Raw genomic sequence first — 26,358 nt, 5'->3', positions numbered from 1 at the left:
GTGTGAGTGTGTGTGTGTGTGTGTGTGTGGTACCTGGACACACAGCCTGCAGGGTGACGTGGCTGACTCGCAGGGTGCTGCTCATATGTCTCTGGGTGGATCCTGAGAATAAAAGATAAAACTCCACCTCCTCCTCTTCCTCCTCTTCCCCCTCAGCACGACGCACGTCATCATCATCGAGCTGGACAGTCAACAGACACTCTCCCTGAGAGGACACAGATTTCCACGTGAACGTACAGATATGGACAAACCCCCCCCCCCCCAAAAAAAAAAACAGGTTTCTATCACTAATGAAGACTGGACAGGTTCAGGTAGCCCTAACCGTGAACCTCGATCCAGCAGCAGGTCCCCCAGCAGGACCGCCAGCAGGACCATCTCCCTCTACAGGACAGGAATCCACACTACATACTGATGTTTTCCAGTCTGTAGGAGTTCACTGCTTGGTGGGACAATCGTGTCCGTTAACAGCACATAAACATACCGTCATGCTACACTCTATATGCTGCAATCCATTTCCTATGGGATCAGCAGAGAGCATGTGGACACCTACACCCACCCACAACACACCGTGGGATGTTTCCACCAATCAGCCACAACATAGAGACCAGTTAGCGGCTTCAAAGCCTGGGCCAATCGGTGGAAACGCACTGGCTGTGTACGGTATTCACTCAGTAACAACTCTCTGTGCCATCAAACACACAGTACATATAAAAACGGAACTCGTGTATTACTTTTTCCGCGTTGGTGTATCATCACACACTTAGTGACTTAGTGATTCATATCATCTGCTTCAGAGGTGCAACATGCTACAGGCAGAAACTAAAAATGTACACAGATAGCAAGATAAGCCGTCAGTGTCATTAGACTAGACTATTAGAGTATAATATGTAGACTATTCGTCTTTGAGACTGTATTCAGAACACAGGTTAGTTTATTGGTCAAATACGGCAAGATATTTAGCCAAGTCCTGATGTTGCATTGTAAGCCAGAGAGAAAGAAACACAAAGCCAATTTACACCAACTGAGAAATGTGTGTTTAAAAAATGTTACAACTCTAACTGAGCCAACATGTGGGGGAAGAAACAAATGAAGCCATCTGCACTTTTTAAACACAGGACCCCCCCTCCACCTCAGTAAATGCCGACAGTCTGGGAATCTGCCGTTGTCTGGGACGCACAGTTTCAAAGTATGAATACAGCAGCTCAAATAAAGGGACGGGAGAACATTATCGTTGGGGGCAGGTTTATGCCTTTATTTGATAAGGACAGTGAAGATGGACAAGGAGTGTGGGGAGAGAGAGTAGGAGAATGACATGCAGCAAACGGTCCAGCTGGGAGTCGAACCAGGGGCATTCACTCAACTATCAGGTGGTCCCGGGTTAAGTCTCTTTTTAAGTTCAGTTCTTGTGTGTGTGTGTGTATATTACATATACAGTATATATATCTTTATACATACATAAACATATACATGTATCCTCCTATTCGAATGAAAAAAGGCAATTTGAACAAATCACCTTTGGCTGAGGGGAACTCCTGGCTATTTTCTGATCAACAGTTAATCAATTAATTGTCAAAATGTTCAGGTGTCATTAAATAATTGTTAATAGTGTCCCGGAGTCTCCAAAAACTCTCCTCAAAGAGAAATTAGAAATCTACTTTCTTCTTTAGCGCTGTTGAATCGTACATCGGGACCTCAGTTCTATCTGCTATGAAGATGAGTGGGGCACAAAGCCACAAGACACAGACAGATCTACTTCGTTTTGCGTGTGCGTGCAACAGCTTTTCTTTTAATTTGTTGTTTTCAGTGAGCTGAGGCCAGCGCTTTGCACCTGACGTCAGTACATATAAAATATGATGATCAAATTCTACTCCCATAACAGACTTAACTGGCTCAAAATGTTGTTTTTGTTGCAAGCACCCTGTAATTGACATAATCCACGCAGATATGGACTGATTTACTGAGAAAATGTCACTATGGACAACATTTTAACACGTCAGTAATGTTTTAGTACATCATTTTTAGCTAAATTCTAACCAGTAATACATGTGGTCCACTTTAGTGGACTCATGATTACTTAATATTAAGTACTTAAGTAACAATAATATGGGTCCTTCGATGTTACTTGTTATTTTTCCCTGCAACAGTCTGCTTTTATAAAAGGACTTTGGCAGATATTCCCGAGGCGCTTGGCACAGCTCGGCGGCCATCTTGGACGTTGGGGTTTGCGACTAGGTGGCTGCCTACGAGGTTTTCAAGGAGCGTCCAACGACCGATATGTAGCTACGCCATCCAAATCCAGGCACATGCAAGAAATTGGCTTTTGAATAGCTGTCCACTGTAGTGACCGGTATGTATATCTATATACAGTGGGGTCCCAAAGTCTGAGACCACTTTCCCAATGGGAAAGCTGCTGAAGGTTGCTCCTCTACCTCTTCACTAGGCTCTGTTCCCCAACATTAACCTCATGTGTGCACAGACTCCTGCCGACCGATCTGCCTCTTCGACACAACATTTCAAGTCCTCCGGTGCCTTGCAACACCTACGGCTCTCTACACGGGGTGGCGGTGCTACAGAGCCTCACCAGGACAAAACCAATGTGTCAATGCATCAGTTGAGAAGACGACTTGCATTTTGTGAACTGACACACAGAGCAACGAAAGAGCAACGGTGCGGCAGGCTGTAAACCACAAAACTAGCGACGATGGAAGAAGAGACGGCAACGGAAACAAACTCGTTTCCGTTGGCCGCGCCGATGCTCTCAGCTCTGGTGTCCGGCTCACTGCACTGTCAGCAGCCCGGCAGCAGAGACACTCCGCAGCGGGCTAGGATTTCATAGCTGAGCTGTGACCGAGATGCCAACTCTCGCTTTCTTGGACTACTTGAAAATCTGATGTTTTCACATCTCAGGTCATGAACAAAGATGAGAGGCATGTACCAGAGTGTGGTGTGGGACGGCTGAGCTGAACTGACACCACATGTGCAGGAATGATAGATTTCTCTTATCTGTAGACGAGGTGTAATGTAGAGTGTGTGTATATAAATGAAAGACATACATAAGAAAAAGCATGAATCAACGAGCCACATGCACCTGACCGATTAATACACTCGAGATGACATCCTGAGCCCGGGCAGAGGTCACAGACCACAGAGGGAGACAGTTCCCACATTTCCATACCAACAGTATTCTGGCAGGTATGGTATTTCTTTGCTATGTAGGTGTAAAGCTGTATACGACATCTTATCACCTCCACACAGCAGCTGGGTTACTCAGCTGGATGTATGACACGGCTGGATGATAAACAAAACAGCCACCGAGCCTAAAGCGCACACGCGCTCACACGCGCACACGCACACACACACACACACACAGTGTTGTCTGCTGGAGGCCGAGACAAAAACTATATGATCCAGGATCAGTAGACATGAACATAATCTTGTTTGTGTGTAGTGTACGTGTTTGTACTGATGCCCGTCCCCTCTATGAAACATGACAACACACACACTTCGTGTTGCTGAACATGCAGCCTGTTAGCGGTCACACCCACCCACCCACACATGCACAGGCTAACAATAGCACACAGGAATGTTTCAGATCCCTCTCCCTCTTGCAACATCAACAACACACACACACACACACACACACACACACACACACACACACACACACACACACACACACACACACACACACACACACACACACACAGCTGCAGTCAGAAACAGTGATGCAGAGGAGACAGATACGGTTCCGGTTCCAGGTGCTTGGCTCCCGACGAATATACACCGTTACTCAGCTCAGGTGCTCAGCAGGTGAAGGTGAGGACACCAGTGCACATCACTAACATATCTGCATGATAAACTGACATACAGAGAAGGACTGAACATCCTGAGCTAGACCTGTTACCAGAGCCTATTTACACTGAGTCAGTGTTTCAGTATTTGATCTGTAAAAAGCTCTGTGTAAATGTGTAAAAGAAGAGGATCTGAGACTCCATCCAGATGTTGAAAAGGCACAGTAAATACATCAGAATCTACAAGACACGTGTGTGTGTGTGTGTGACTGTGTGAGCACGCAGCGTGTGGAAAGCCCACTGGTGAGGCAGTCGTGAAACTCATGCTGCGCAGCGTGGACCGTCTCAAAACCACGCAACTTTATTTCCTTACGTTTCCAAAGAGACATCAGGCTGAATTTTAGAATTAGAAAATGGTGCGCGAGACATAAAAAGTAGTCTTGGGTTTAAATGTGGGACTCAGTGTAAACATCGAATCGCTTCAGTGAAGAGTTCGAACAAGCCAATACAGGATAGATATGATATTGTATTGGCTTGACGGCGTGGAAAGCGACGATGTGTCCAATCTTAAAGCTGCCCGGCTTCAGGAAAACAGAGGGTTATGACACCTTCCAAAGGGAAGCCCTACGTAACAACATCAGAGATGGCAAGGGGAGCCGAGCGGTGAGCGGGGCAGGCAGAGAGTTGATTCCATCTGATAGAAGCAACGATCGGCCAAAGACAGGATGAAGAACCGGGGTAGGTATACTGAAGGGCTGCCAGGCTGCCGGACTCTGGAGCGCCACGCCCACGGCACACACATACACAGAGAGACAGACGGATAAACTGAAGTCGCCATAGTGACCATGACACAGTCAGCTCCCGACAGCCACTGTCTTCCTGTAGTTTCTCATCTGCTGAGCGGACTGAGGTCCGTTCAGACGGACTACACCTCGTCCTAAACCTGCTGATTTATTCTGTGTGAAGGTAGTACAGCGGGTGGGTCTGTGGGTTCGTATCATTGTGACGGCGCCAGAGGAGGATCAAGGATCACTTAGATTACAGCAGAATAGAATCTCACCTTTGCTCATGATCATGGTGCTTCAGAGTACAGAGCCCGAGTGTGTATTTAAAAACCAACAGTGATCGTGTTCTCTCGGGTTTCATGTCTGAGCTGTGTTCCTGTACTAAAAATACCTCTGAGGCGCTGCAGTGGCCAAAACACATCATCTAATGAACAGGTGACCCCAAGCAAAAATAGGTTGTTGTCTCTTTCTCATCAACACACACACAAACACACACACACTGAGTGTACACTTGTGCATAGAGGACAGTCTCATATCTGAGGTCCATTTTGTACTTTTGGTATTTTACAGCACATAAACAATTCAAACTCATTGGTGTGTTTCACACATGAAACAACATGTACAGTGTATGTGTTCAGTTCACTGGAATGTGTGAGTTGTGTTTTCGGGCAGTCCTGCGAGTCAGTAGCGACCAGGAAACCTAGTGTGCAGTAAATCAGAGGCTGAACTGGGCCGGCAGCTGCTGCTAACACAATGCTGGATGGTGTAGCCACACAGTAACCAGACGAGTCCACGGCCCTGCTAGCAGCTCTGTGAGGCTGCACCGAGGCACAGCCCCAAGTTAACATGCTGACATTTAGCAGGTGTCATGTTCAACATCTCCGCTTAGAGTGTTAGCGTGCTCACATGAGCTAATTAGCAGTGAACACAGCACACAGCTGAGGCTGAAGGGAGTGTCATCAATTCTGCAGGTATCTGATCACAAACCAAAGTGTTGGACACGTTTGAGTACCTGATGTTGGCGTCAGTCTGAAGACCGGCAGAGGTTACTACAGGTCGTCCTGAGGGGAACATGAACACTTGAACCACATTTCATCACAGTCCATCCAGATGTTTCAGTTTGGACCAGATTAGATCATCATCGAGATTAAAGAATCCCCAGAAAGTGAACGTGGTCATTTTGTAGCAACAGACCTTCAATGTATCGATGTTCTGCACAGTTTCATTTGATCATATCTGCACTGCCGTTACAATAGGGAGGAAACAATGAAATAAAGAAAATAGGAGAGGGTGTGTGTTCATAGTCCTCCCTTTGGTTTCAGCAACAGAAAACACAGAAACCATTATGATACTGCAAGCCTTTCTAAATGCTGCTCAATTTCCGCCAGGGTCTTTCATTTCCTCACCAAACACCAACAGACAGAGAAGAGATGCAGACGAACACAGAGGAAAAGAGCCTGAGGCTAACCTGCTGGCCACTAGCAGTGGCTCATACACTTACTCTAGTCCTTTCACGGAAATACATTCAGAGATAAGCAACAGCCCATAACTGCACATGAAGTCATGCCTAACAGGTGTAATTATTCATGTATGAGTCATTATTTGTGTAGCAGATATGGGTTAGTTACTATTAGATTTAATATGTAACCACCTGCTAACAAGCAGCAGGGAACACAAGTAGCTCACTGGCACAAGCTAGCATCTGCTGGTAGACTCAATATAAAGATGACGGCCTCTGCTTTGTCCAGACCAACCCTTTATAAAGCATCTATATTCTGTGGTTCAGCCTATCCACAGAAAGCAGAAGAAAACCGATTGAAACAAATGTTACGGCAAAATGAAAACGCAGCAGTGCAGCTAAATATCGCAACTACAGCTGCACTCAGGTAGCATCCATGATGCAGTGTTTGACTGTGGCACTGTGTGATGACGATGGATACTTACATAGAGAGGAGCCTGCTGGGGATTCAGTTTCATGGTGCTGGACTCTAGAAGGAAAAACACAGGGGGACAGAGATGTGAGTTTTAACTCTACAGGAGAAAATGTGCTGCAAATAAAAGAAACTCAGCTTGACATTAAGCAGTTTTGGCTGGGAGAGACTGAATGTTCCCAATGCTGGGGCAGTATAACGAATCAAATAACCCAATCAATCCTATTAAATGTATACACTTTTTAAAACAAAGCCCATGTCACTTTGGTAAAAAGACCAAAAGACAGTTTGCATCTGCAGCAGCACCATCTGACAGGTGCCGTAACAAAAGGAGGCTGTCTGAACTTCCTGACAGGTTGACACTGACACTCCTTTTTCCCCTGGAAACCATTACAGGGAGCCTGTAATACAGGTTCCATTGAGGTAATGCAGGACTGAGTTGTCAAACATGTACTTGCTTTACTGGTGTTAGGGTAGCCAAATCTTGTAAGCTGGGTGTGTGCTGTGCTCTGCTATTTGGGAAAATGCATCTCATTGGACTTGGTAGGTTACCAGATACTCAGGCTGTATATTCACACCAAGCAGTCTTATTGTAAAAACTCATAAGAGTCTCTGTCTACAGAGATGTAGGAAAACAGTTAACTCTCTTTGTCCTCTTTTCAGTTGGCAAGCAAGCAAACCGCATCCCAACTACCATGTGGTGATGGGTGGGACAGACAGTCTTTTACTCTGCTGAGGGTTACACCTGTTTCTCTAAAGCTCCGTCTTTAGGTGAAGAAAGTTTCACTGTGTGGTTGGACGACTGATACTAAGAGCAAAAAATATTTGTAACTGAATCCCTTCATGTGGACGTGAACAAATAGATCAGGGGCATAACAGCCCACAAAATACCTATTTAAAGTCCCTACACACCCACACAGGTGTTTCATGTCTTATCTGCACAAGGTGAAGTATAGCCAGAGACATTCAGGGATGCGCAATGTCAAATTCTGTGTACTAAGAAGGACGATACAAGTGGAGATGTCCCAGACAGGCTCTATAATTTAACAGAAAAGTGTCATTCTGTAGTTTGCCACACAGTCCTGAGCAGGGGACTGATCAGGCTAAATCATCAAATCACCTATGTGGGAGAAGCACGGGTGTGCAGAGGCTGTAACATTTTGACTCCACATGTACATAGAACAAGGCTCTACAATAACAGTGGAGACTGAAACAACAGTAACAGCTGTAACTACCATCCATGACAGTCAGTGTCTGTGGGGAGGATGTCAGCTAACGGTCCAGCTGTGAGGATGGGAGGTGACTGGCACCTTAAGGCGAACTGACTGACTGAGGGTCTGATTTACTGCAGCTTCACTGCTCTTCAGGTGCAGATGTGTGTTATGACTCGGATTTTGAGGGTAATCTATTTTTAGCCAAGGTGTAGAGTTAGGGGTGCAGCTAGGAGGCAGGGAGAGGCTGACATTCCCCATGGGGTTCTGGGTAACTCCCTTTTTTGCGGGCAACTTGACAAAACTGAAGAAAAGAGCTGGGGGCAGAGAATAGGCAGAAGACCTGAGAAGCCACCGGGTGTGTCGGGAGCTAGGTGAGTGTGTAGACCAAAGCCACGCCGGGCACCCCGATAGACAAAAGTTGTCTGAAGACATGAGCAGCAGAGCATGGACTTTGCTGCACACCTCACTATGCACAGGGTTACACTTGCACCTTCCTCTCTGAACTGAAAAACCCATGCAACAGTGTCCGTGACTAGTGAAGGGAACGCCCAACGTGCCGTGTTGAGGATTCTGAGGCACCTGGTGGAAGATGTTGGGGAGGTTCAGCTAAGCTTCCTGAGTACCCAAATATACCCCCTAGACACAGAGATTTTGCATACATGTAGGTAAGTGATGTTAACGATTCAAGTAAGGTTGCAAAGTTAATAGTTATTAAAGTCACAAGGGGGTAAATTATGGACTGATGAAATCATTTCAAGTTCACAGCTCTCTTTCTGTTTTTAAAAAAATAATCTTTCAAAAATTTAGTCAGATATATTCATGTTCAAATGCAGATGCTATTTACGTTTGACTTTTTCTATGCCTTTGACAGTAGGGTGGATGCTAGAGATGATTATTCAAAGGATACTGATGTAGTACCCCCCAGATTCCCATTAGATAATAAGGTCATTTAATGTGGGGAATTACTTCCTGAATGTTTGAGAAAGTCCACATTATGCATGGTTAATGGGAGAACCCCCCCCATAATATTAACTATGCACTCATGTGGCAGAAGTGAAGTGTCTAAAATCCTGCAGATACAAGTCAGGAGCTTCAGTTAATGTTAATGAAACATAATATAGTGATAATAGTGATGTATGATAAAACTATTAAATTAACTAACATCTTTATTCTGCTAGGTGAATACCACACCGAAAGCAACCAATAAATTCCAGTCAGTCAATTTGCAGCCTGTGCATACAACTGATTAGATCAAATATACACTCGGTCGGCAGTTTTTTTAGGTACAGCTAGCTAAAACAGACGGTCTAATACAACAGCCCTGCAAGAAATCCTCCATTCATGATGGTTTCAATGTACCGTTTTTATTAAAATTGTTTTGCTATTAAGCAAGATTTGTCTCAAACTTTTTTCACGAACATGACAATGAGTGCAATGAACTTCAGTGGCCTCCCCAGTCACCAGATGTGGAGCCAGTAGAAACGGGAGACTGGCAGCATGAATGTGCAGCTGACAAATCTGCAGAAATTATGTGATGAAATCATGTCAACATGGTCCAGAACCTCAAAGGAAAGTTTCCACCATCTTGTGGAATCCAGGCCACAAAGGCTGAGGCTGTTTTGAGAGCAAAGGCAGCAACTACCCAGTATTCAGTGTTCCTAATGAAGTGCTCGCTGAGTGTACATTGTTTTCTTTGTTTAGAAGATGTTTTGAAACTGCTTGTTTGCCTCAGGTCTACGAGCAAGATGGCTTTCGTAAGCACTACCTTGCATTGACCATATTTATACATGGTTTACAGTTGTAAGGAATAGAATAGATGAAAACAAGTTCACATCTATTGTTTTACTGATTTTACAAAAGCTTTTGATTGTGTGAACAGAGCTCGTCAAGCATTTCACAGAAGTCTACTCTCCTTTTACACTACTTCTTAGGCATGTGTTAGACTAAATAAGTTTAAACTCGGCTGGTTTCAAACTCTGTTAGGCACAAAACAAGATGTTTTTTCTCGTACTTGATCTCCTCTTTATGTAAATGACCTGGTACGTACCGTGTAATCAGTAGACTGTGGTGTTAAGTGCGGGGAAACAACATTAAGTGAAGTTGGATGGAAGGTTGGTAATGCCAGGTTATGGAATAGGTTCACTGATATGGTTGATACCAGGCAAACAAGCGTAACCAGTATTTGAAAGGGGTATAAATCGAACCAGGCCTTGGATTGGATGACAGATACTGTATGTATAATATGAATAGGGTTTTGAAGACAAGTTCTTAAGCTGTGGAAAACTGGTTGTTTAAGGGTGTTTAATAAGTGTAAATATAACTTTGGAGTAGACCCAAGTTGCATACTTGTGACATTGATTATGATTACTGTACTGAAAATTATGTATTTTTTATGGATCAAAGAAAAAGATGTATGTGTGCCCTGATAAGAGCTGGTGTACTGACTCTTCGAGCTAAAAACTATTTAAATTGTCATCTTATTTAAGGAGTGTAGGGCAGCTCAGGAAGAGAAGCTTGCACCAGTAATGAGTGGGTAGTGGCGATGACTTATTCGTATATCTATTGTGTTTCTTTACTTTAGATTTGTTGGAATGGTGATTAGAATGAACATGTGATCTCAAGTGGGAAATGAAATGGCATGACACTTAAATTCAATTCATTCCAATCGGCATTGTACATTACCGAAATATTAATGATTAGATTAATCGACTAGTACTCCTGGTACCGACTAGCGAGGGCAGCAATGTTTAATCGTTGACTAATCATGCACATCCCTAATCAAAACCTGCTCCACCTGCTGCTGTCTCTCTCTCGGTGACAATGATCATGGAGCCTTCAGTTAAAGGTAAATAAAGTGCTTTCATAAATAAAAAGCTCTCTCTCTCTGGTTGTGGTGCCCTGTGTGCATTTTGTCTCATTATAGCACTTCATCTCCTTTTCATTTTTCCTTCACATTGTATATAATTCTGTTAAAGATGACTAAGCCATCATTTTACGAGTAATGTTGAGACTAAGTGCTTTTCTCAGGTGAAGCTGAACTTTGGACAAACTAAATATTGTGTCATGATGATCATTTCGTTGTTCTCTCTTTTCTGAGCTCAGCGGTCTGACTCACCCTCTCAGTGTGAGTCAGTCAGGCCGCTGCAGTCGGTGCAGGATGAGCCGCAGCATCTCATGTACATGCAGTCAGCAGAGAGCATGACTGGCCCTCTGTTCTAATAACAGACGTGTCAAAGACACAGGGCCGGGGGTCAGCACCAGCTCTTCTGCATGCACCGATATGGTTGGTCCATTAATGGCCAGGAAACAGGAAGTCAGAGGAAAACAGAGGAGCCTTACAAGTCCTCCTCACACACTCACAGGAGAAAACAAGCCGTCCTCACAGCACGCACACACACTGATTGTTTCTGACAGACAGACGCGTGGCTGTTAGGGCTGCTCATACATGAGTGCGAGGGAGGTTTTAACATCACGTGGTCTGCATGGTGGATTTGAACAAGTTGTCATGTCTGGTGGTGGCTGCATTAATATCACATATTGTCATTCTCTCAGACACAGACCCACTAAATGTGTGTGTGTGCATAAACTGTAGTGTAGAAGGCAGTGAAACTCACCACCCACCTGCACTTACACACACACACACACACACACACACACACACACACACACACACACACACACACACACACACACACACACACACACACACACACACACAGTCAAAGCTCATTGGTGTTAATGTCGACTTCAACCTGTCAGTGAGAGGAGACCTGCGCTGCTCAGGGCTATACATCTTTACAGCACCTGTGAGGAAAGTCTCATTTTGGAGGAAAAACAGAGCTGAAGGTAAAGTGGTTTTGTTGCCGTACCTGAAGTCATCAGGTCTGAGTGAGGAACTTAATCTTCATTACTTTTGTGATTCAGATTTGATGTACAATTACTACAATTTAAAGTTATTAAAATTCATCCTGTGGGGAATACGATGTTAGAACCAAAGTTCATCACAATCCATCCGAGAGTTGTTGAGACATTTCATCTAAAGCCACGTGTCAACCCCATGATGGCGCTAAAGGAAGATTCGGTGAACATACAGTCACTGAACTTCATCCTCTGGGGAGCATGAGTGTCAGTAAAGCATGCAATCTCAACTCTTCTCACAGTTACTGAGATATTTACTTCAGTGTTGGAGCACCCACGGACTGTAGCAAGGCTGAATCTCATGAAGACGGGATTTATAGAAGGACTGTTGTATTCTGTAGCATTCGGTTGTCCAAGTGAAACTACTGGCGTGATAACTAATAGTTAATTAAGTAATGAACATCATGTCTAGGCTGCTACCAACAACAGTTTGTCTTTCAGCTGATTTGTGGCTTCCAGTATCATGTGGTTAATGACCACCCAACACGGTCGCGTCATATTTCCCACCTCTATGAGCGGACTGACGCAGCTTTTGACAGGAGAGCAGCATGTGATGATGAAACCAAATGATGCACTGTTTGTGTTCTCCAAACTAAAGAAGCCGGCCCCGAGCATCCGCAAGACTCTGACCGGGAAGAACGTTGGCTCTGACTGATGACACATGTGGTGCTCAGATGCAGACTTGGAAGGACACAGCCTGAGAATAGAGACTTAGCTTATAGCGCAGGTAAACGGGCACCAAAGGACATTAAGCATGAGACTTTAAGATGACTAAAGTTTACTGCATCAGATCCTCTTCTCCTTCTGTCTGTCTGGCTGTAGAGATAATCCCCCCCCCCAGTGAAATGCATGTGTATGTGTATCTGCCATTTAGCCCACCCATCCTCTAATCCCACTGCAGGGGTTCATTCGAGATCAGTCTGTTTCCAGTCTGTTGTCCACTGACAGTCACACCGAGTACTCTGGGTTTACAGCGGCCATCATCACAGGTTGTGAAATGAATGAACCTTGTGTCAGACGGAGACCAGTGACGTCTGAAAGATAAGAGCAGAATAAATGAGTGTAGGAACCTGCTGTCTTCAGAGTCTTCCACGCAGCTCTCACAGCTCTCTGAAAGCTCCGAGGAGGGTGAACATGATGAGAACGAGATGGCCAGGCCTTCACAGTCACATACTGTAGACAGTATAAATAGCTTTATCACCTCTGCATCTATATCAAGAGCTGGCGGTAAAGAGACCAGTCTGAACTCAGTGTTCAAGTCAGAAATATTTCATCATGCCTTTTTATAAATCAGGCTTCAGCTGGCTCTAAAAATAGAGAGGAGAGGTTCAAACCAGAACAATCAGAGGAGAGCTGTCAAAGACTCGCAGGAAAAATGTACCATCCACACTGCAGACACACAAACACGCAGCTCCGTTTACAACATTTCCAGAGACGCTGGATCTCCTGCGATGTGCCAAAACACCTTCATGATTACTGTCCTGACTTTCCAGCCTCTTGGAATTTGGATTTTTTCCCAAAAATGCACACACAATTAGAAAGTAAGAAAAGTAAGAGGAAGAGAGGAAGTGAGACGGAGAAAGAGGAGAGGGAACACTTTCAGCTCCAAACAGAGGTTCATGTAAGGCCACATCTGACGAGAAAAAGGAAGATGATGTCAATGCGGTCAAACATAAGAGAAGAGAAAGGAAGACAGATCCTTTAGCTCGTCTTTGGCCCTCATCTAGAGTTTTCATTGAAATCTTTGTGAGGGTCGCAGTTTTCCTTTTAAACTAGAGGCCGAGGGATTCAGCTGCTCCCTGATCAGCCAACAGCAGATTATCGGACCACAGATAATCTCAGTATTAGCATGTACGTTGGCAGTTATGCAAAAAGAAACTGCAGCAACACGTGTTTGATTGGCTGTATTTTCTGTTTATTTGACTTAAATTTTCCCCAATTCATCCCATATTCATCCCATATGCAGATCCAAACCATCACCGACTGTCTCCTGCTAACAAGTATTGTGATATATCTTCTTCATCTGGGCCATACAGCTCCATTGTTGTCCATAAACTACTAATAACACATCAGTGAGCCACAGTGTTGCACGGGTTGACATGTTCATTCATCACTGTGAACACACACACTGTGGTTAATCTTGCACATTTGTACTGAGACACTCCATATACAAGGATTCATCTGGGCCTGGATGTTATAAATAGGTCATTAGCAGCGTCTCAACTGTTCCATCATGAAAGGCATGACTTCGACTTAAACCAGCTAAACTGCCCCGCTACAGGAAGCTGCTGGAGGCATTACCACACATGGACACAGAGCACAGGCCACGATGCCTGAACTGTGTGTGTGTGTGTGTGTGTGTGTGTGTGTGTGTGTGTGTGTGTGTGTGTGTGTGTGTGTACACGTACCAGTGTAGCTGCTATTATGTGTGCTGGCATCTGCATGTGGACGCTAAGCAGACTGCAGGGCAGCCAGAGTGTCATGATAACAAGCTGACCACTTTAGATGGCCGCGTCCATTGCAGGAGCTCAAGATAGTCTGGAGAGACATGACCCAAGGAGGAGGGGGGAGAGGAGGTGGTTTTGTTTGGTTTTACAGACCACAACTTTACTGTTCTGGTTCACTCTCACCGCTCTCATAGCATCACTTCAGCAGCAGGCAACTGTTTTCAGTGAAAGAATTCTGATAAACCAACTGTCCACTACCTGTTCATCAGCAACCAGCAGACAGACACAGTCAGAGACCAGCACATAGTGGAGCATTTAGAAGCTAAAGAGTCAGATATTTTCCTCAGGAGCTGGTGGAGACCAAAACCAGAGCTAAAAGAGAACGAACACTGGACTTAGATTCATCAGGTGACACAAACACCACTACAGATGAATCATCATGATGCTCTGTAGCTGCTGGATGTGGAAATAAGCAGCTGTTTGAGAACAAGTTCAACATGTCAACTTAAAAGCTGATAATACGTCAGTGGTGTTTTGTTCTCAAATGTTACTGAAGGAAAACACGGGGCAGACGTGTTTATGATGCACATTTACAAAACACATTATCTCCCACACAGAAGCTGGTATTAATATGCAAAGTGAGGGTGTTTTTCACCTCAGGTAGACTTCAGATCAGCGTGTGATTGGTTTTCTACAGCGAGCCAGGGGCAGAGAGGGAAAGAAGATGAGACGATTTCTGGTGATAAACCATTGTTTGCAGCCGTCTGTGAAATACCCTTTAAAAGGCACCTTTAGAAACTTCATCTGGACTGATTAGGCCAGGTGTCCTGGCAGTGTAATGGTCCACATGCATACCATATAACATGGCTCCACTGAGGCCAGGGACCTTTGCTACACACTCAACTGCTCCTTATTGTTTCAACTGATGCTTTCCAAACAAGGTAAAAAATCCCGTATACTAGTATAGGAACTTTGATGCGAGCGCTGTGAGCGCCACCATACGTTGTGTTTCTGATGTTTGCTGCCGCCCATACATCTGGAGTATCAGTGGGGCCCGTTCCCCACTATACCTTGTAAGTGGAAGGTGGAAAGCCATCTTACTTTGGAAGAAAGAATGACTGCATTACTGAAATTCATAATAAAAGGAAAATCAAGTAAGATCTCAGTGGTATCATTTTTTATTCGCAGAATTAAAGTGAATGTGTGTCCAAAAAGTGCAGCCCAGACTGTTGGACTCTCAAACTGACCCTCTGCTTTTAATACATGAGTCAGGTTAAATAGCAGCTCTAATGTTGTTTTAGATTCGGGAAATAGTCTGTCAGACTCTTTCCTCAACCAACAGTAACAGTAATATTTACTTACTGTGCTAATAATGGAGCATTTCAAGCGTTATCACTGGTACAGATACATTATAATGATATGGATGCTGTAAATAGTCAGAGCCGTGCCGAATGACAACTGCTATGGAATTACGTCAAAACTCGCCAACGCAACACAACGTCTTCACAGCACACACCTGGACCTGTGCTCAGGTGTCACTCATAACATTAATGATGACTCAGCTCTGTCCAGCTCTCATCTATTCATGGACAGGATCCAGGGCCTGTCTACGGGAAGTGGAAATGTCCCACCTCCACAGTGACTGACATTTATAAAACAAACCCGTGTTTGCACACAGCTTTACGTTATATTATAAATCTGGAAAAAAGAATGCAAATGCTTCTTGCGTGTTATTGTGCGTGCACAAACGTCTTTTTAATACCAGGTCTTTCGTACCAAAGTGTGAGTTTGTAGACGGAGTGTAAGATACTGCACGCACGCTGCTGCCCAGCTGAGACAGGACACACACCAACACTCTGAGCCAAACATGCATAAAGACTGCTTGGCCACATTTGTGCATAAAATAATACACACACACACACGCACATGTGCACGCGGACACCTACACAGACACACAGTTGCGGTGAGAGGAGAAGAGGAGGGGGGGGCTTTGCTTCCACAACTTGTTGTAATTATGTGTTATACAACCGAATGCTGACTCTGGCTGTACTTTTACAGAGAGGTACAGCGAGAGGCTGGAGACCAGCTCAGCTGGCCAGAAGTTATGTCTGGTATGGAAGGAATGAGCCGGAGAAGGGGAAGGAGACAGAAAGAGAGAGAGAGAAGGAGCAGGGGGAGCAGCAGGGAGACAGAGAGGCGCAGCAGCTGCTAATCCTGCTTTCAGCTGTGGTGCACAGCAGCCGTTGCACACAGAGCTGCAGTGTCACTCACTTCCACCGGCTGCACATGTGAAGTGGCAGCCGGCTCTGCTTTTATCACAACAGGCCTCTGCAGCTCCAGCTGCTGCTGCTGCTGCTCTGCACGGTGAGAAAACTCAACCCGCGTTTGTACAGAAGAGGATGGTAACTCCTCAAACACTCGCTGCTATAGATGACATTCCAGTTACCGTCGCTTTGCTGGGCCTGTGCTGCTTTTAGTTGGGATCTCGGTTCTGGTGGTGGAGATGGTGTAATCACACAGACCTATTTCCTGTGCAGCTAAAACAGTTCAACAGCATGAAGAGGTGCCAGCCGAGCTGGTGAAATTAGCAGCGAGAAGCGTCGCGTTTTGCCAATCAGGATGCCGCAGAGGTGGAGAAATACATCAGCAACAGCAGCACCAAAAGACCATGCGCAAGGATAAAAGTCATGAAAACTTGCCATCCAGACATCACGATAGCACCTGCAAAGCATCATCAGCTCCGATGCCCCGGATTATCAACGCTGGAGAACCAACAGAGCAAGATGGGGGCTGGGGCCCCGAGAGTTCCAGTCTTACTGTGTTTTGAGTCCTGCTTCGTAACTGAATCTTAAGGCCCTGTGTGATCACTGCAGCCGATACTGTGCTCTACGCTGCATATCGAACCCTCACCCAGTGAAGCTGGAGTCAGCTGACGCGCCAGCAGAGAGCAGGTTTGTCTCAGCCGGATCATCAAAGTGCAAAAATGTGATGTACTTACCAGGACTCCCATCGAATCGGAATGTGCAAAGTGCTTCACAGTGAAGGATCAAACGAAGGGTTCTGGACGTACCTCAGACTGGTGCCATGCAGACGTGTATAGATCATAAGACAATCCCGCACGTCTCACTCCCTCAGCTCTGTCCCTGTCATCAGTGCTATCTATCTTTAACAGCCACCTCCATTTTATCTGCACTTTCACTGTCACTCACTCCACTACCTACAGCACTTTTCTGTCAGTCAGGATTCTGCATCAGTAACATGTCCAAGTGTGCATGTGATAATAAAAAAAAAACTTGTTCGATAGATCTGGACTGATGGGGAGCAGTGATTTTTGAACCTTACATGAAGATGGTGATTGACACTATGGCAGCAGGCTAACAAGCACTGATCACCACATAGTAATTATTCAGTGACAGCAACAGACAACCGACAAATCTTCTGTTTGCCCTTGTCCATTGGAGCTACTGACGGCTGACGACTGCTCAGCCAACAAACAAACACGGTGTCACTCCTGTCCGTTCATTAATGGACTTTGTCCAGTGTGTGAATGGTTCTCTGAGTTCAAAGACCCAGACTAATCTTAGACTTCTTGAGTAAGAGTCCCGTCTCGTCTTCACGATCGCACCAGACTTTACAGTGCCGCTATTGAGGCATCTGCCAGCAGCCGCCAGATGTGCAACGTTTGACTCAATGATGATCTCACGTCCGAATACGACCGTGGAGGCTCATGTAGTGTAGGTGTAACGCAGCATTAAAAAGAGTCCAAACACTTCTCTCAGCACATCTCCCTGCCAGGGTGAGCCAGCGGCAGCCTTTGTGATTTCAGAGCTGTCAGAATGGGTTTGTTAGCAGACAAAGGAGACATAATCTCTCTCTCTCTGTCTCTGTCTGTCCCTCTCACTGGACCCACATGGTTTTTGTCCGGCACCTCAGCGGTAAGGACGGACCTGTCACACTGGGGTGGAGCCAATCACATTGCTAATTGCTGCATTGCATTTCAACAACAGCAGAACAGGGCCTTCATTAATGCTGTTAGGTTCACCTGTGAGTTTTGCTGCTGGGTCTGTTCCCGGCTCCGGTTAACCGCACAAAGACAGCGTATGGCTTGAAATGATCTTCGGTGTTGGCCGACAGAGTTAGCAGCCGATCTGAATTTCCACCGGCTCAGAAGCCCAGTTATCGGGCAGCACTACTACCCCCTTCTCTTGTCACTGCTGTGGCTCCATCTTTTTCACCTGTTTTAGAATCTGCCACTTTTACGGGGCTCCGCTTCTCACCTCTCGTGTGAAACGGTCAAAGATACTGACACCTTCATCTTGGCTGATTTCTTTTCACTTTTCGAGATGAGATCGGAGACTGTACCGTCGCCCTGTTCTACACACATTTCCCACAGTCCTCATGCTCAGGTAGACTCTGTCCCTCCCCCTCCATCATCACCTGATTAACTATAATAATTGCTCAAAAAACAAGTCTGTTACTAATTCATGAACCAAAAGAAAACTGTACATTTAAATAATTCAGCAAATTAGTAAAAATACACTTTACAATACAAAAATGTCAGTCACACCCTAAGAAAATCAGTGACTAGTGTTTGCAATATTAAAATCTCCTAAACCTCTTTGACAGTGACAACTGGGGCTTTTGAAGCTGAAAATGATGACACATTTGAAAAAAACATGGCCGCTGCACATTCAGTACTTCCACAAACTCGAGCTGTAAAGCACATCCCCCTGTCTCTGGGAGCACGTGTGTCATGGCCATACAGTATATTCACCTACTGTCACTCTGCACCTCCTGGTTTTTGTACCGACAGGAGCCAGTGTGCTTGCCAGGCTCTCCATCTCGTTTACGTGGTATGAGACAACCAATGCAACTGAGCAAATAAGTGTAAACAACAAAGAAAAGGAAGGATATACCAGCTGAGCGACACCTCTGTATCCGCTGGGCTGATATCAGCTTCATGCAGATGCAGTTTATCAGCATCGGAGCGTACATAACCGCCAATAAGCAACCTGCAGTGTCGGCACAGAAATACCAAAGATATGTTTGACATCGTTTCTTAACGGTGTCTCAGAGACAGAGTTCGTCCACTGACAGGTTTGTCCTTACAGGTCAAATGTTCTGCTCAGTATGTATCTCACTCACAATCCCTCACAAGAGATGTTAAAGGGATCTTTATGAAGCAAATGTGAGATAATCATCAGTATGAGCCTCAAAGAGCCAATACGGTGGAGTCGTGGACACTCCGACAGCATTCTTCTCAAACATATAAGGTCAGCTGGTGTTTGGGTGATGGTGGTGCGAGCGCTGTGGAACAGAGGTGTTGATCTGGGTTCACATTTGGTGATGTTGGAGTCCACAACACAGTCTGTCTGTTCATTCAACTAACTGCGTAACAGACACAACCTGAGCGTAGGCGAGATGCTAAAATCTTTCACGGTGCATCGAGTGAAGACGAGAGAGAGAACAGCCACACTTCCCTCAGAGATGTGACTTCACCGACAGGTCCCAACCCTCCACCAAACCAGCCACCAAACCCTCATAAAATATACTAGTGTATGAGTCATAATAACTAGCAGAGGGTACACGCTGATAACCTGATGTCATCTATCGTCCTCTGCTGACAGCAGACACAAGGTTTCATTAGCACCTATCTGCCACACTCATACAGCTCAACAATCTAACTGTGTTTGTTACACTGATGACCGAAAACTTGTGGTACACACTGCCTGAGCCCGCTCTGCTCACCGCACTGTGAAACGATCAGCTCAACCATAACTAAACCATGACACACACCAATGAATCCCAGGCAGGCTCCGCACCCTCACTGCTTCTGCAGTAACAAGTTTGGAAGGCTCGAATGCAGACACACCCACAGTGGGGCCCACAGTCAAAAGCTGGCTCCTGATGACCTTTGATTTGATTAAAACAGAAACTCAGTCAACGCTAGTAAGAGCTTTGACGGGAGAGTCTTATTTATCCATTGGCTGTGTGCTGAGGCTAGGTCTGGCTTGACTCAGCATTTCTACACTTTATACAGTTATTCAGGCTCTGTGATGCCATCTTGACCAGTGCTTCTTCATTACAAGCGTGACAGACTATGTAGGCCTTCGTGTTTTGATCTGAATCCTCTCAATGACAGTGAACAGGCCCGCAAACTGCTCTGCATCAGGAAGAGCACTGATGGGGGAAGGCCACGGCCTTATGAATTGTAGGAAAGTGATTGAGTGGTACCGCCTCACACTGACCTGCTCTGCACAGAAAGCTGACACTGGACTCAACCAGTGTTCGCCTTACTCAGCACTCTTCAACGCTGTGGATGGAATAAGATTAGTACCAAAAACATCTTTACAATGGACCATGTGTCTGTCTGAGACAGATGGAGCTCAGCTCACCAGACACTGCACCACGGATTACCACATCACTGATTCAAGTGCTGTGTCCACACACTTTTATGTTTTCAAGATACAGTTGTGCTCTGGCAATACTGAGCCCCAGAGAGTCAGACTTGCTCTCACTTCCTCACTCTGTTGTGATCTACAGACACACTGTGTCATCGCAACCTCGACCCGAATCCTTCTTGGTCATAGAGGAGGCTTCTCTGTGATGGAAAGAGCCGCTGCCACAGCCACTTGTCTTAGCCTGACAATTATCAAACACAGCGCGCCAACCGCAGATCTGTGGTCCTGGGGCAGACAGAGTCTGTCTTCTATTCAACCAGTCATCAACTGCAACGAGAAAAAACCAACACGCTGAGATGTAGCCAGTAGAGTTGGTCCCTGATGACTTTGTCCAAGGTTTGATGAGCGTGCTTATGGCCAACACCCCTGTAGCTTTAGTGCAGAAAATTTAACCGTTGTTCTACATTCTCTACACGAGAATGGACTCCACGTTCAGCTTGGAATATGAACCTAACGTCATATTTTCCCATTTTCATGGACATAAACTCTATACAAAGCTATATATTCATCAATTTGCATTAGTGCTGAAATGATTATTTGATCCACCTATTTAGTTCATCTACAGCAAATGAACCACCATTTTAATAATGAATTTATCATGTTGAAAGAAAAATGCTTCCCGCTTCTCAAATGTGAGAATTTCCTGCTTTTCTCTGTTTTTTTCTGCTGAACACGGACTATCTTTAAGTGTCGGACTGTTGGATGAAGAAAAAAAGTTGATCCTTGCATTTATCAGTATTTTCTGACATTTATACCATTAAATAATTAATCTTTTGATCCAAAACGAAAAAAAAAAAAAAAAAAAAAAAATCAACAGATTTACTGGTAATAAATCAACATTTTTATGCAGCATCACTGGTCTGGAGTCACATAATTTCCTGTTTGAGTGTACTGCTCCTTTTGGCTTGGAGGTGTGTGTTTACCTTGGATGAGTTGGGTTGCCGGGGAGTGGCGTGTGTGCGTGCTTTGCGGCATTATTTGGAATAAAAGCGTGGGAGTCACAGCTGGTGGACAAAGTCATGCTGGGCTGACATGTGACCTCCACGGTCTGTCGCTGCCACTCAGCCACAGCCGCCTTTATACTGACTGAAAGACCGTTTACAGTAGATACACTGGTGTGCCAGGCAATTACTGCTGCACACACAATTACACGCACGCACGCGGACAAAATTCCACAGGGATGCAATTAGTGGCATCCCTGTAGGATATGACACATCAGATCTCCCAAGAGCCCTGTAGGGCCACGTAATTATCAGTGTGATTAAAGATAGCTGCCGACGGTGCCAATTCTACTCAACAAAAAAGTCTCAAAAGAAACATTAACCAGCGCTAACATGGTGAGACACCAGGAAAAAAGATCTCCTATTTATTTACTTACGCACTTTGCTAACGTCATGGAGCCGAAGCTTCTGTCAAACATCTCCCGTTTCTCAGCAGAATGAATGAAACATGAGCAGAAAGCTGGGATTAACTTTTTACCATCTAATAATTATGATTCCACTTCTTTTGCACTGTGGATTCTTACGTGACGTGTTTGTCCTCAGTAGATTTTTTTCTCTCTCTCTCCCTGTCTGCCTTCGAGAGTGAGGTTGAAGGGGTTGGTTTGTGGACTCTCAGAACTAGTTCTTCAGACGACCACACGAGAATCTGAAGTGTTTATAGTTGTTCTGAACAGCCGCACTGGAAGGTGGAGTGGAAGGCCAGCCGTCGTGCCATTGTTTGAAAACAGGGATAACAGCCCATGTTCAGACATTCATGCTACTGACCTCAGTTGTGCACATGAAGAGTGACAGAAAGAGTTGTGTAACAAAAGTAAACAGAGAGTGGCGTACACTGCCTGGCTCCTCTCTCACCTGCACACAGCTGATTCTGGATCATGGTTTCAGGCCCCCCCCCAAAAAAAAAAACCACACACACACACACACAAAACATCAGAAGCTAGTATTTGAAGCATATTGAATCATTTTAACCTAATTATTTTATACTGAAATGATAAAAGACTCAGAGGCGAAAGAGAACTATGTCAACTGGTGATCACAGCTCAAGAACTATTGAGGAATATACACTCAAGCGGTACGGGAAAGTTGACGGAGCATCCCAGCGCAGATAAGTTAGTCTACTGATTTTAGATGATCTGCCATGTTGGTTGTTGAGCTGGGATATGCAAACTGCTGTTAGCAAAGTTTACACTGACTTTTTGGTCAATGAGAGGACTGGTTGGGTAGAGAGAGGGAACGAATTGGTCCGTTTTATCCAAATACAGCCACACCAACGACTTCTTTGACATGGCGTCAGTTAGTTTGAAGCCAACCCCGAGTAAACATTCTGTAAATGTTAAATAAGTTAGACCTAGAAGTCTCCATTGGGTTTTCCGTATTCACAGGTAGTCCCCCCCCCCCCCCCACCACCACAGTAAATAATGCATTCAACCTGGAAGACTACTGATGAAGAGCTGTTCTCCTTATGAAAGTAACACCAGCGACTGTCCGGCCAATGATGAGAGCGTATCGACCAACCAACCGACCAGCTGACTGGCAGACTACAGCCCTAATGATAAACATGTCTGTCAGTTAATTTTTTCAGAAAATTCTCAAGTCAGGACACATGACCTCGCTTCGCTTTGAAAGCATGCGGTCTGAGTAGCGGCCCACGGCCCTGAACGGGATGAGGACTACAGAGAGTGGATGGGTAGATTGGACACATTGTGGAGCGATGAGAAAGTTAATTAGCCCAAGTACTACTACAAGGAGGAAACACCTGTAAGTTATCACAGGAAATCCCAATTTAAGTCTCTGTAATATCAGTCCCATGGGTTTTACAATGAGCCCTTATGCTCTGACTGATATCTGCTCATCTTTTCAGCCCACTAACCTTAGACAGTATAAAGATTCACTGACTTTCTACAGGTGTAAATTTGTTATTGACTTTATTCCATCATTAATTCTCTCGTACACTGCACTTTGTGGGAGAGAATTGCACGACTGTCACACCAGAGGGAGGGGTTCACATCCAGAGTCCCATCTGTGCTTTACGCAACAAAATTTAGGATCCATCCTAACACAAGGGGCTCCAGCAAATCAAAGTCTTTCCGTAAACAACTTAAACCAGGCTCAACTTTTGCTGCAACGCAGTGTGACATCATCCGGCAAGACGCCGCGCCGGCCACTCACGTACGAGCGAGCTCACACTGCCGATGATTACTGTGTAACTTGATGGCAGGATTTCTGCCGTGACCCAAGATAAAATCAGCGTCTCTGCGAAGACGTTCCAGAGCCGTTACATCCAGTCTGTGAGCATTTCGAACCTCAGTGTGGTGCTTTGGCGTGTGATACGCTTTCACACACATTCATCGGTTACCCCGACTGGACTTCCTGGATCAGATTCCTTAAACACCACCTCTCCACCAACACAGCCCGCTACATTGCTTTGACACAGGGCCGGTTTCAGTCTATGCCATTAGCGCGGCCGTGCCATTCAAATATGTAAATGTAAATGTGTCTATTGTTACTGAACAGGAGGTGACACTGAGCGTTTATTCCGCCTGCTGCACGGTCTCCTCACTCTGACACACCACTGGAACACGACATGTTGGACAAAACACAAATGCTGTGTTTTTCATGTAGCCCCATTATCCCTTACGGGCCTGTCAGCTCCATCAGGCCTGTAGGTCCAACAACACCCTGACCAGAATCATAAATCCACCTTTAGTCTGCTGGTATTTTGGGGCTTTCAACCGAATTTGACGCCAGCAGTATCTTGTTTGACTGAGTTGCTATGAATGGGACCAGAAGTAGACTGATTTTGCACAGAGCCATCGCTGTAGATAGCTCCTTCTCTTTCTCTTTTCTTCAAGCTCCCTGTTAACAGGAGCAGGACTGACAGCTGCTTTAGTTTGTTCCACAAAATGCCGTTCATTCAGACTCAAGTCAGACTGGCAAACACAAAACTGTGCCAACAATCTGCGTGTTGTTTTTAGTTCTGATTTGAAGTTTGACAAACGGGCTGAGTAAGAGTTCCAGTTTAAGACCTCTCTGATCTTACAGGAACCTGCTACTGACCATTTTACTCATCACCTCTGCAGTTCTCTCTATTCCTGCTGCGGCCACAAGCCAATGTCCAAGCTCCATGTGACGCTTCTTACTGTTGCTACTGTTGCTCGGCTCCTAACATGTGTGGTCACATTACCCCTGTTGTGTCTTATTTACATTTGCTACCACTGTGCCTTAGTACACATTTCAGCTTTTTCTGATCATTTGTAAGATACAATGTTGCCTGGCTCCTGACTGTATCTCCCAAGTCACATCACCATCTAAGCTGGAGCCCGGTTTGAGACCCTGGGCTGACGACCTCCTGACTGACGAGTAAAGGAAACTTTGCCAATATTCCCCCTCAACTTTGGAATTGTCTACACATAGTCATTTCCTTGAAATACCCTTTAAACGATGTACCGTAAACCAGCAGACTGGTATGTATATTGGCTGTCTTTTTACTTGTTTTTCATTGGGTTTTCTGTATTTATGTTAAATGATGGCAGTGATTTTCATATCTTGAAATACTGTTTCAAACATTCATTTGTATTGCTTGTCTTTACGAGTAAATCAATGAATTCAGTAATGATCTACTACTGAATACGGTGGTAAATCATTACAACGGCAAACATTCAGACAGAAAAATCTGGTTGCTTATTATAACTGGTTGAGGTGACATTACTGTAATGTGACCACCCAGAACTGCGCCTCTCCTTGCAGAGAACTTGGCAAGTGGTCCAACCTAACAACAGAGAACAACACTGTAACAAAGACTCAAATGAATCACCTCTGCATCAAACTCTGCACATCTCTGTCTGCTGCGCGCTCCAGTATGAGATGGAGAAGTAGCCATCTAATCCAGAACATTTTCATACCACTACATGTCAAATTAAGGACACAAGACTCAAAGCGCTGCTTTCCATGCTCAGCTACATTTTCATCAGCCTTTCCTGCGAGAGAGAGAGTTTCAATAAAACCAGGATGTCCAGCAGCTCCACAGTGAAGAAAGCCTCTTTCAGATTCACTCTGATATTTGTAAAAATACTAATAGTCAAAACCCCCGTCCTGGAACTCAGCCTTGATGAACAGTCAAATGTGCACTTCACTGCATTTGTCTCAACAGGGCTGGTAAATATAAAACAAAAACTATTCACGGACCATTTCCAAGAAGCCCCTGAATATCGAAGGTTAAAGGTCACCAGCTTGACCTGGCTGTAACAATAACAGACCTCTGTACCTTTTAAAGGAATATTTCAACATTTTGGGAAATATATTTGTGTATGTTCTCAATCTCACGTCTGTGTGTTAAGTGCAGAGCGTGAGGATGTGCTTAGCCTTAGCCTACCTTAGCATCGAGACTGGAAGGAAACAGCTGGCGTGGCTCCACAATGACAAGAAAAAGCCTACCAACACCTCCAAAGCTCACCGATTAATACCCTGAATCTCGTTTTTCTTTTTTTTTTTTTCATCTGTACACAATCCGAAATGTACTATTTGTAATTTGAGGGGGAGTTACATGCTGGATGCTTCTGCTTCATGGTGAAGAACAGCTTGGTACAGCTCCTTGTCATCACAGTCAGGTTGCCAAGTTTTGTACCATCATGCCTGTGCAAAGACTAAAATCAAAACCTGTACAAAGCCACCGTATCTAGCAGCCTGGGCTGTGGTCAGTGAGACTGCACACAAGTTCACCAAAAAAAATAACATTTTTTTTTAGGATTGGGGACGATTTTTTCGGGGGGGTTTTTTGCTAAAAAAATGTAACAAAACTAAAACATGACTG

General features: G+C 44.9%; 1 protein-coding gene across 4 annotated transcripts in view; it reads right to left on the bottom strand.

Moving 5' to 3' along the window:
* Positions 1–26,358, bottom strand: part of LOC120793489 (A-kinase anchor protein 13-like) — a 102,708-nt gene that overhangs the window by 69,056 nt on the left and 7,294 nt on the right. For all 4 annotated transcript variants that reach the window (XM_040133615.1, XM_040133616.1, XM_040133618.1 and 1 more), the window contains exons 2-3: positions 6,521–6,564; positions 34–205 (exon numbers count right to left, since the gene is read on the bottom strand). In XM_040133615.1, the coding sequence (XP_039989549.1) occupies positions 34–205; positions 6,521–6,564 (216 nt within the window). The remainder of the gene's footprint in view (positions 1–33; positions 206–6,520; positions 6,565–26,358) is intronic.

The sequence above is a fragment of the Xiphias gladius genome, chromosome 8 (genome assembly GCF_016859285.1).
Source record: "Xiphias gladius isolate SHS-SW01 ecotype Sanya breed wild chromosome 8, ASM1685928v1, whole genome shotgun sequence".
Classification (NCBI taxonomy): Eukaryota; Metazoa; Chordata; class Actinopteri; order Istiophoriformes; family Xiphiidae; genus Xiphias; species Xiphias gladius.
This window is presented reverse-complemented; position numbering and strand designations above follow the sequence as displayed.